Source organism: Alnus glutinosa, chromosome 14 (assembly GCF_958979055.1).
Source record: "Alnus glutinosa chromosome 14, dhAlnGlut1.1, whole genome shotgun sequence".
Lineage (NCBI taxonomy): Eukaryota > Viridiplantae > Streptophyta > Magnoliopsida > Fagales > Betulaceae > Alnus > Alnus glutinosa.
In genome coordinates, this window is record NC_084899.1 from 17,875,737 (window position 1) to 17,888,110 (window position 12,374).

At 35.2% G+C, this 12,374-nt stretch overlaps 1 protein-coding gene across 2 annotated transcripts; it reads left to right on the forward strand.

The window, feature by feature from the left end:
• The first annotated feature begins 387 nt into the window (after positions 1–387).
• LOC133857767 (UDP-rhamnose/UDP-galactose transporter 6) lies at positions 388–11,483 on the forward strand. Of its 2 annotated transcripts, XM_062293108.1 has the most exons (7): positions 388–518; positions 608–658; positions 1,839–2,056; positions 4,174–4,358; positions 4,451–4,651; positions 5,160–5,321; positions 10,887–11,483. In XM_062293108.1, the coding sequence occupies exons 3-7, from the start codon at positions 1,882–1,884 to the stop codon at positions 11,214–11,216; spliced, it is 1,053 nt and encodes a 350-aa protein (XP_062149092.1). In that variant the 5' UTR covers positions 388–518; positions 608–658; positions 1,839–1,881; the 3' UTR covers positions 11,217–11,483. The 2 variants fall into 2 exon arrangements, with proteins under 2 accessions (XP_062149092.1, XP_062149091.1); XM_062293107.1 differs by having other exon boundaries at positions 392–658.
• Positions 11,484–12,374: the final 891 nt, after the last annotated feature.

Below are 12,374 nucleotides of genomic sequence, written 5' to 3' on the forward strand. Positions count from 1 at the left end.
AATACTTGTAAAAAAAAAAAAAAAAATTAAAAATAGATTTTTACTGCCACGTTATTCTAATTATATAATAATTGTTTAGCGGTTTGGACACAAAAACCATAGGTAAGCCAAGTCAGAGGGGTAACTCAAAAGCCCCACTTGTTATGCATGTGTCACATAGTTGCTGTGACCCAAACCATCATGCGAAGGAGGAGGGAAAGAAAGGGAAAATGACTTTTATGGCGCACAAGCACATGTAACCCTGGAAACAGAGAAAGAAAATGACATAATGGACCACCACTTTCGCACATACACAAAACCTTCCTTTCTTTCTTTATTTTCTAATCAAACTGCAATGATCAAATAAGCGAAATCAAACCACATGATTTAATGACTTTTTGCGAAGTCCAAACACCAAACGCTCCTGAGATCCCGGAGTGGAGAAATGAAAGCAGCCTAGGCAGGCAACATTTTCAGGAAAATAAATGAATAAAAAGAAGAATAAAAGCTTAGTGTTGGTTCTGTCCCTCTCTCTCAGTGTACGTCTCTTTTTAATGGAGAGGACGAAACTCTTAAATTCAATCCCAGCTTCTCAGCTCTCAACATTCTCTGTGCTCCCTTTTTGCAGCGCGATTCCCGAGGCCGATTCCTCACGCTCTTCCTCTCCCTCGTCTCCAAGGTTCGGAATTCCAAAGCTTCTTTCTCAGCTGTTGCTTGTTTCCGTGGAAACCGTTTTTTTTTTTTTTTTTTCCAAATGAGAATTGTTTTCCCGGGAATCGTATTCCGTGGAAACGAACGGAATTGCTTTTCGTTGTGTTGATCTGCGGTGGAATTTGCTGGTTTTTGTGCTTAGAATTACGAAAATTGTATGACTCTGGGCCTGGAGTTTTGCTGTGTTGTTGTGTAAGAGTGATGGATCTGTTTCCAGTTTTTGCCAATTCTTCTTTGCTTGTTTGTGTTATTCATCTCAGAATCTTTGCAAATATTTCTTTTGCTTTTTGTACTTTTCGTATGTTGTTGAATTTTGTGGATTTGAGGATTTTTCAGTAGATGTAGGATCTTTGACTGGAATTACATTTGGTGGCTTGATGAGTGGATCAGTTTTAGTGGTAGTTTGGTCAATGTAAAGCACCTGCAGGTCCAGGGTTCAAATAATTGAGCTGAAATATTGAAATTGTGTACAAATTTAGAATGAAACTTGATTGAAAATTGTATAAGCGGGTGTGAGTTTGTTCGTGGTTTGATTGATTGGTAAAGACGCCAATTTTGAGAAAACCAATCAAACTACGAACATTTGGAAGATCTCCGAACTCTATTTCTTAGATTCGATGTGAGAAATTGAATGTATCACTAAGGAGTATCCGTTATAGAACCTGAAGCATTTTGGAGTTCTGCAAACAAATCTGCAAAATGAAAAATTTTGTTCGTGCTGCACAATGGCCTCGAATTTAAATTTTGTGGAACTGCTATTGTCTACCTACACAATGACCTTGAATATAAAAAAAATCAAGAACCAACTGCTGATCGCACATGTTGTTGACATAAGCCGTTTATTTATTTTTTATTTTTTTTAAAAAAATGTGCATGTGGTTTGAGAAGAGATTTTTTTTAAGATTTCTTACTTAAAGGTTTCATAAATCTGTATACATCAATTTTTGACAGAATGAAAAAGACATATATGGTAGAATCGTAACTATAGAATAAGAACATATTGAAATGCATACACAAATCCCACTTTTTATCGGCCCAAAATTTCTCTCTCTTTGTTTTCTCTACAAGGTAGCATTTGTTACCTGCAAAGAGTTTCCTTTGGTTTTGTTTTATTCTAACGTTTTGGGATAACTTGTTTCCTAATGCAGATAAAGTTGTTGCCTTTGATATTCAAGCGTAAAATTTGCTTCTATGAAGACTGAGAAAATACTGGTAACAAATTCAATAATAGAGAAAATGACTTCAGCAAAGATGGCTGATAGGAAGGCCATGCTTGATACTGCTTCGTGGATGTTTAATGTTGTCACATCTGTTGGAATAATTCTTGTCAACAAAGCCTTGATGGCTAAATATGGTTTTACCTTTGGTATGTCACTTGTGATTATTTTATACAATGATTTGATTAATTTTTCTCCTTTTCATTACTTACCTAACAAATCTTGTGCTTTTTGCCTTGATTATTATTATGATTTGGATACAATCAGTCATGCTGTGTGGTCGTCTGTTTTCTATTTGACCTTAAAAAGGAAGAAATTGGGGAGAATTCTTGTTATGAACTTTTTGGATAAGTAAAAAATTAATTAATTTTTTTGAATTTAACATAAACAATGCTGGTGTGGATTTTGGTTTTGCTTTAAGACTTTTGTAAGTTGAAGGTTTTAAAGTAATATTTACTTAAATTATAATTTTTTAACAAGGCATGTACTTGTGTGCCTCTTTTTTATTTATACCTTTAAAATGTCTTTTCTCTCGCCCTTTTCACCTTCCTTAAGAAAAATAATAGCATAAGAGGCCTTCCACCGACTTTTGGGCTGATGTTGCCTCCATAGTTAAATAACTTCCAAACTGAGGTGCAACAAAAAGAGATTTAGATATTTGATGGTCTTTCCATTGATTGTTAAAAAAAATTGACATCATCTGCTAATGCAAGGCGTCTGGTTTAATTTGAAAATTCCACAATAAAATTAAGATTTACACTGCTAATCCTATAATGTGATCACTAGGATTGATTAGAAACTGGTCAAATTGGATCCTATAGGTGAAATCTATTATTTCAAAGGAAACAACGTTTGGCAGTTCCAGTGATGGGGACAGGAAATTCTGTCTATGAGATGTTCACTTTAATTTGTTTCAAATCCATTTTAAACCTTGATAAAATCAATTAGAAAGACCCAAGGGCACTTGTTGTTGAAGATTTGATTCTTTTTTCCTTTTGTGATCAGTAAGTTTCTCGAAGAGACACAGAACCTTTTTGTTTTTTTACTGAAGATGGTTTTTGAAAGATAAAATATGTTGAGACACACTGTTTTAGGATTATCTTAGGAATCACTCTTGATCTGATTACATTTGTATTTATTGCCCATGAAAGTTGGCATGTATAATATGGTAGACATTTAAAAAGGCTGCCTGGGAATGAAAAGTTTCTTTCAATGACATCTTTAAGTCTTTGGGATTAGATCTTCTGATAAAACTTTGCAAAACTGGTAATCTGATAGAAAGATGATTGGTCAAGAGTCCTTGGGATTTGTTTATACTTATATATTTGGTATAAGGAAATTTTGTTTGTGCATTATTTCATTCCATCCGAAAATGAATCCTTTGAACACTTTGATCAGATACAGAGATACTCTGAGATATACCCATAACCCTCCAAAAAAAAGAAAAATTCTTGAAGCATCAGTTCATTGTCAATTACAATGACATTTTTGTGACATATTTTTCTTACTAGTGCACTGTCCCCCCACAAATGGGGCTATATCCAACTCTTCCCTTATTGGCCATTGAAGGGAAATAATACATTTATCGGAAACAGGATTGACTGAGGGATTCTCTGTTGTTTCATTCTGACTTGTAGTTTTTACAAGGCGCTAAATATTATTTTGGGGGTGCATTTTGTTCAGAGTAGAATTGAATAATGGTTTTGAGAACTCGTTGTAGATGCTCTAACTTACAAGTTATTTTGAAGGTTGCACCAGGTATCCTAATAGGAATTTGACATTAATTTATAGAGAACTGATGTATGGCCAGCTGGTATAAAGCAATCTTTAATTATAATGGATTGTAGTTATTATAGCTTAACCCAAATATTTGACCCAAGGATTGCTGGTTTTTATATTGGTCATGATGATGGATTCTGAAAAAGCATAGGAACCCTTGTCAAAGGTGCATAGGGAAGCCAGGAAGTTGGAAATTATCTTTGAGGCCTCTGCATCTACCCATACTGTCAGAGAAGAGAATAAACTCTTATGAACAAATTTTTAGCCATATGTTAATTCACACTTTTGTACAACACAAGAATGCCTTGAGGAAGGGCTCGTGTACAGAGCTTTCAACAAGATAATTCTGCCAAGATGGAATCTAATTGATATTTGCTTATGTTTTAATAAAATATATTTTGTTCTTATCTATAGATTGATACTTTTGATGAAACAAAAAAAGTTGCAGCAAACCTGACATTGCATTCTATATAATGCCTCCATGCAGCTACAACATTAACTGGTCTGCATTTTGCCACAACAACCTTGTTGACCGTTGTTCTTAGGAGGCTGGGATATATTCAGGCTTCTCATCTACCATTTTCTGAACTTCTGAAATTTGTTTTATTTGCAAATTTTTCCATAGTTGGGATGAATGTGAGTTTAATGTGGAATTCTGTGGGATTCTATCAGGTCAGTTTTGGTAAATTTTTTTTGTTCACTTTTTTGTCGTGAAAATTTTAGAAAGTATAATTTATATTGTCCTTTTCAATTTTCATCGTCAGATTGCAAAGCTGAGTATGATCCCAGTATCTTGTTTTCTGGAAGTTGCCTTGGACAAGGTGCGATACTCAAGGGACACAAAACTTAGCATAATGGTAGTCCTCCTTGGTGTTGCCGTCTGTACTGTTACTGATGTGAGTGTCAATGCAAAGGGTTTTATAGCTGCTTTAGTGGCAGTTTGGAGCACTTCGCTGCAGCAGTATGTAAGTAATTCTTTGTTGAACCCATGATACTTTTTATAGAGATGGTATCATGTGTGAATGGATTAGGGGTGGTAATGTAAATTCTGGGGCTAGGCTGATCAAAAGGATCCCCCGTTCTTCCATCAAATATTCTGCTTTTTCCCGGATACTCGTGTTCAAATACCCATGGATTCGCTGTTTTTACGCCCATCATGTTTGTATTCTTTGCATGTATTTCTTTCATATATATGCGTCGAAAGACATGCAGCCTCATATATGCATATGGTCATATACATGTGTTCTCATTATTTACCTATTGATAATCTGTTAACCAAACTATATTAGTTTCTTGTGTTTAATATGGGTTGGGTTTTCACGTTGCTGATTTGGAATGATGTGGGTTTTATAATGTAAGTTCCAAACTGAAGACTAGATTGAGGAGTGTTGGTTCATTTTAAATGTCACAGATTTCTATTCTTACTTATAACCTAGAATTTATAACGTTGTTTTGATTATTATGCTTTTGCAGTATGTACACTATCTTCAGCGGAACTATTCTCTCGGATCTTTCAACTTATTGGGGCATACTGCTCCAGCACAGGCACTATCCCTGCTAGTAGTAGGGCCCTTTCTTGACTACCAGTTGACTGGTAAAAAGGTTTATGCATATGACTATAGTTTCACGTCTGTGGTAAGTTTCTTTTCCTTCTCTTTTAGTCAGAATTATATAAATTTTGGTTGCCATGATAGGTGTACTTTTCTAATATACAACCGTGACATATGGGAAATTCCAACATCACACATATCATTCTATGACCTCATTCTTCTGTCTATGCCTATATGCATGTGAGCATCAATATATTTTTATGCTTAGTTGCATGTGCTTTTACCCATATTCGTGCTTGTACTTGTATCTTATGCTTAATATGTCCATGATCTGAGTATTGTGGTTGGTAGCCTAAGTTTAGGGGCTGCAGTTACTTAAATAAAGCTCATTGACTGGACAATCAAGAATTGAAAGGACCCTTGGTCAAATGTGGCCAAGGCTCGACCAATTAAAAGAGCAATCAAGGAGCAAAACCAGAACACTGAATTGCCTTTATGACGTATCTAAAAGTGTCCCATGTCTGTCTTCAGATAATCCCAAAAGGAAACTTAACAGGTCCTACTAGAAAATCCAAACATCATTGACAGAGGCCCAAAATAGTTCCTTACAGTAAATTCCGCAAGGGGTGCTTACTGTTGGAATAACGGGTGAAAATAGGTCAGAATGACTATTGTTGTTCTTTATGCCACCACATTAGTTACTAATATCATCACATTGACTTAAGACTTTCTGTTGTATATTTTTCACAGTGACATATTTTTCTTATGAAAGGTGGGAAATTCATCAATTTTATTGCAAAGTGGGATAAGTTGCCTGTCTTATTAAAAGCAACATGCTTCTCCTTTTGGGAAAAAGCATATATATTGCTTATGAAAGGTAGTCTCTTCATTAGGTATGGGAGGGAGGTTCAATCGTATTGTCCATGAGCTAGTCTCATCTCCTATTACCTCATTTTTTGTGCTTTCAAAACAAAGGTTGTTCTTGAGGTGAAGGTAATTTATGTAGATTTTTAATGTGAAAATGATACTTAGTTCTTATTATCCTAGTTGCTCTGCGTGCCACAAGGTGTGGTGTTTTTTTGAGATGGTCATTTTAACTATCTTAAAAATATTTATACGAGTATAATCGTGATGCGGTCACGTGGCATCACAATCGTATTACCTTTCTCTTGGAGACCTTCCTTTCAAGTGACATATGATAGGTTATAAGGTTTTTTCTTCTTCTCCATTTTCGCTTCTCTAGGAATTTTTCAAATTGTTTGAGGGTGCTTCTTTCCTACTTTATTCCCTAAGCTGGTATTTATATGTATATATAGCATAAGCCATTTGGAGGCCATATCTAAATATAGTTTGGACTAATGGCATTTTTTTTAATTTCAAACTCTAAGAGGAGAATAGCAGTGTTGCGTGGCTGCGTAACAGATCTTGTAACTCGCCCTTGAACTGGAAAAGAAGCCGGATCTAGCTTCTTATTCTTGCCAATGGTTGCTAACTCGTAAGAATTAATGGTAGGAATTTAGAGGATTCTTGGGCCTCTTGTCAAACTATAAGTTTGAAGATAATTTATGATACCTTATTTATTAATTGAATACGTTTAAATAGAAAGGTTACAAGACTTATACTTGAACTAGAACTACGACTCCTATTCAGCTAGGAACGACTCCTACATGACTTGGAGTGTTATACTAAAACAATGACTTGATAATAAAAGATAAGCCACATCCGGCTAGTATTGCAAGATAGGAAAGTAAACCTACTACTATTATAATACTAAATCCTAATGTAAGTAGACATCTACTACCTACTAGTAATTATCATAACATTCCTCCCCCCTAAAAATCACCGTTGTCCTCAAGGGTAAATTCTCGGAATTGGTGCTTCATAGTAGAGACTTGCTCCTAGTCCCCTTCTTCTTCATAGACTCCCTCAATCAAGAAAAGCTTTTCGCAGCGATGTCCCGGAACGAACTTCTCGTCATAGTTGAAGCACAACCCCCGAGCTCGTCAGTCTTGCATCTCGGCTGGAGATAAGCGTGGCGTGGGTGTGCTTTTGGGTCGAGCCAAACTTGATGACGGTAGAGGAGGTGCAGCTTCTCTCTGATCCTTTGTTATTGGAGGTTTTTTAAGACTCCAATTCGTTACTTCATAAAGTCGGGCTAACCCGATCGCCTCTGATACATTTGTAGGTCTTGATGCTTGTACTTCGATCCTAAAATCCCCCTTTAATCCACTCACAAAACATCCTAATTGGTGTCGAGGAGGTAATTTTCCTACCCGGCTAAGGAGCCGCTCGAATTGGAGTTGATAGTCCCTTATCGATCCTATCTACTGCAGTTTCGTGAGGTCACCAAAGTGATCTTCAAAAACAGTTGGCCCATAATGGATGTGGAGGGCTGATTTCAAAGATTCCCTTGTTTGAACTTCCTCACTGTCTCTGAGTAATTGATACCACATTTGTGCTTCCCTTTCTATGTGGAAAGCAGCCAATTGTAATTTCTCACCATCCTATGTTTGACCCTACAAATCCAACTTGTGGGATCGTCGACCCCATTGTATTTGGGGAAGTCCAATTTTGTCATCTTTGCCACCATGTGATTGGAAGAACCCGAAGGATTTTTTCCACGGTTTCTGGCCCTGGAGTTTTCCCCCGATGTACTTTTCTCCTTAAACTATAGATTGTCTGTTTTCTTTATGAAACCTTCAAACATGGTTTTAATGCTCGAATATTCTTGCTCAAGATGGTCAAACCTTGCGTCCGCCATTGAAGAACCTGGCTCTGATACGAAATTGTTACGTGAATGTGTAATAGATCTCGTAACTCGCCCTTGAACTGGAAAAGAAGCTGGATCTAGCTTCATATTCTTGCCAATGGTTGCTAACTCGTAAGAATTAACGGTAGGAATTTAGAGGATTCCTGAGCCTCTTGTCAAACTATAAGTTTGAGGATAATTTCTGATACCTTCTTTATTAATTGAATACCTTTAAATAGAAAGGTTACAAGACTTATACTTGAACTAGAACTACAACTCCTATTCAGCTAGGAACTACTCCTACATGACTTGGAATGTTATACTAAAACAAGGACTTTTAAATAAAAGATAATAAAAGATAAGCCATATCCGGCTAGTACTGCAAGATAGGAAAGTAAACCTACTACTATTATAATTCTAAATCCTAATGTAAGTAGACATCTACTGCCTACTAGTAATTATCATAACAAGCAATGTAATCATGCTTCCTTGAAAATCTATCCCCATTTCAAACTATCCCCATTTTTGTTAGGGATATTTTGGTCTCTTTTGTCATTTGGGAATATATTGTTACAATTATAACAAATGAGGATGCTAATTGCCCAAATTCAAGTTTGGTGGGGATGTACATTAAGTGTGATAGTTTGGGGGTGGTAAGATTATAATTTTCCCCAAGACCATTGCCTCTATTTTGTTAGTAGAGAAATATCTTAGATTTGCAACGATTTGCTCAATTTACTGCTTGCTTGAATCTTTTTTTAGGAAAGTTTCTTATAAAACTTCTTAGAGCATCAAAGGTCCCACTTTAACAAGTCAGTGTTAAGACAAAACATTTATAGTCTTATCCATATACAAGAAATATGGTCATGGAATAGCTTGGCTGCCTCATATGCTATATATGGGGAAATATATTTATCGCCTTAAAAAAAACCCTTATAATTTGGAGGCCATCTCGTTGACAGCCAAAATTTGAAGATTAATATGACTCTTAAACATCCATTTAGAAGGAAGAAATGTGATTAAAAAAAGAAGAATGGTTGTTTAAGGGAGAGGGAGAGCTCATTATTATATAATAACTGTCTATCATATTAATATTTTTGCCAAGGTCAACGATAAATATGTGTCCTCTCCACACCATCATGCTTGCCAAATGTCAATATGGTCAGGAATTATTATCCTATTTATATAATACCTAAAATTAAAATCTTTTTCGTTTTTTTTTTTAAAGGAAACTCAAATTATGAGTTTATTGAATAGTAAATGATTTATGATTAACCTGAAATCTGGCAACTAAGACAAGCTCATGGAGAAAATGTAATCCAATAGGTTTGACAAAATATTAACCTAATGAAATCATCTCATATATATATATATATATATATATATATATATATATATATATATATACAAGAAGTCTGTCTTGATCTGTCACGAGTTTGTCTTCATCATGACCCAACACTTGTTTCTTACTTTCTTTTTTGGAATTTTTCCCATGACAAGTTTTGAGTTTTATGTATGCTTAAAAATAAAATCATATAAACAAATGCACATTCTAACCCACCCCTGCCCCCACCCCCCTCCAAAAAAAAAAAAAAAGAACGAACGAAAAGAATGGAAAAAATTATATTTATGGAGAACTTCACTTATAACCCCTGATCTTTTATCACTTTTGAAAAAAAAAATACCCAAACTTTAAAAGTGTCAATTTAGGGTATCTATCTTTCAATTTCAACCCTCCGTTAGAATTTTTGTTAAATCCTGTCAAAATTTTCAAAATACCCATGTCTAAATTTAGGTGTTGGTCAGAATTTAACAGAATTTACAAAAATAACCATATCTAAATCTTTGAAAAATTTTATAACTTTTTTTAAAAAAAAAAAAAAAAAAAACACGAGTATTTTGGGAATTTTGATCGGATTTAATGGAAAATTCTAATGGATAGTTGAAATTGAAAAAAATTGAAAGACGATAACTCTAGATTGACACTTTTTAAAGTTTGGGTACATTTTTTCAAAAGTGATGAAAGATCAGGAGTTATAAGTAAAGTTTTCCCTTATATTTATAAATTAGCCTATAATTTGTTTTGTATTTCATGAAAAGTTGCTATATTCAAACATGCGTCAACTTGAAATGTTGGCTTTACCCGGCACTAACTAACATATGGAGTGTCCTTTACGACATTTCCTGTTTGTATCACAAGGCAGTCACCAATCTATTCAATTTTTGTCATTTCTTTTGATGGATGATATGAGGAATTTATGAAGCAAAGATCACATTAGTTTCTCAATCTTATCTATCTAGGAAAGTATACCATCTCTGTATACCCATGTAACTCACTGTAGCTCAAAGCATGTCTAGTTGTCTTGGTGAATATTCAAGATTCTGATAAAATTTCTTTAACCCTCAATGATTTCTAGTTGTTTTTCCTATGCCTACTTCATTTTACTTGTAGAGCCTATGTAAACATGGCAAATTGCCTTGCAGTGGTTCTCAAGAAAAGAGTGAACCTATATGTATCCAGGGAATGAATGTGTTGTATTGCGGATGCACATATATATACACACAGACACACCATTTTATCTATGAGCATTTGTGTATGTGGGTTGTGATATATATGAATGGTCTGTGTATCCTTGGATGATGAGTAGTTGACATACATAAGTGCGCATGAATATCTTTATTTTATTAACATGCATGTCACAAATATTTCTGGAAATGAGAAATTGTACCTAGTACCAAATTCAGTCCGATTTCTGTTCCTTGCTGCTTTTCAAATGGAGGACCATGGTGGAATGGTCCTACTTGTTACAGGCCACACATGTGCATGCCCATATACCTGTTTTTCTTTGCAGTTAGTTGTGACTGCTGTAAATGATTTGGGCCACTTTTGTTTGCCTGCAGTCATTCATAATTCTCTCTTGCACCATCGCGGTAGGGACCAATCTCAGTCAATTCATCTGTATAGGCAGATTTACAGCTGTGTCGTTCCAGGTGCTTGGACATATGAAGACCATTCTTGTGTTGATTTTAGGTTTCATTTTATTTGGTAAAGAGGGTCTCAATTTGCATGTAATTTTGGGTATGGTCGTTGCTGTTGTGGGAATGGTCTGGTATGGCAACGCCTCAGCTATGCCGGGAGGGAAGGAACGCCGTAGCTATTCAACTCTAAGCAATAAATCACCCAAACATGGTGGCTCATCAGAGTCCGACGATGTGGATGGCAAGGTCTAGATTTCAGTGAAAAGTCTACATTCCAGTGAAAGGTTGAAAACCACAAAACCAAAAAATAAAAAATAAAGAAGAGAAAAGATAAAGTTAAAAAAAAAAAAAAAAAAAAAAAAAACGAGCGGGGATGAAAAACTGAGCATTGTAGTTAGCAGATCCAGGCGTCTCTTTGCACCCAGGAGATCCCTCAATCACTATAAATTTTTCTCATAGTTCATATTGTGATGCTTGTCCATTGTAATTTATTTCCTTATTATTTCAAGCCATTTGCTATTTCTTTTCTTCTTCTTTTTTTTTTCTGTCGGTCCATCTTTCCTTTTTTTTTTTTTTTTTTTTTTTTTCTGTTAATTAGAAGGGGCTCCTTTGTTTGTTAACCTTTATATATTTTGTCATTTTCTTTGGGATGGGCTTGAATTAATATACATGTATATCAGATTCATCGTCTTGAAGATTAGGCCCATGTTTAAAAATTATTATGATGGAAGTACATCCTGTGTCGACATTGGGAGTCTTTTTTTAATGCAGCTTTAACCAAATTCGTTTCTTCACATTTATTTAAAGCAATTTATTCTTGTTTTCTTTTCCTTTTTGGGTCTTAAATCTCAAAAAAATTGAAAAGGGGTGAGCTTTAGCTTATAGGCCAATCCTGAAGAGTAATGCTTGTTGTACACAAAGTGAATAATTGAATACAAAGGAGTTGTGCGTACAACAAGCATTACTCAACCCTGAATAATTGAGCTCTAGGTTGTAGACAGCTTCTTGTAGGTTAACTTATTGCGTATTTAAAACAACTTCAACCACTGGGATCTCTCTCTCGTCTCCTCAGGTTCCAAAGAGAGAAATAGTACAACATCTGGGAGAGAGCCAGAGCTGCAATAAATCTCATTGAGAGTTGAGACCTGGGCAACGATGCATTAAGTATTCGGTTATTCATTTGATATCACCTGGGGCTTTTCTCGAAGTCCGAACATGTTTTTTTTCCCCTTCTTTCTATCAACAAGTTTCAATGACTATTTTTCGCTTCTGATAAGCAACTCTTAATAGATTTTTTTTTTTTTAAAAAAAAAAAAAAAAAAAAGGGAAACATTTTAAAGATGCTATTTTCAGGGATCTGCTTCATGAGGTGTGAGAAGAACTGATTACAAGTGTTGGCGTTGAATAATA

Excerpts from the sequence above, each read along its gene's own strand:
- LOC133857767 (XM_062293108.1), top strand. The coding sequence starts at position 1,882 with ATGAAGACTGAGAAAATACTGGTAACAAATTCAATAATAGAGAAAATG. Across the intron at positions 2,057-4,173 it reads TAAATATGGTTTTACCTTTG|CTACAACATTAACTGGTCTG; the intron begins GTATGTCACTTG and ends GCCTCCATGCAG. Across the intron at positions 4,359-4,450 it reads ATTCTGTGGGATTCTATCAG|ATTGCAAAGCTGAGTATGAT; the intron begins GTCAGTTTTGGT and ends TTTCATCGTCAG.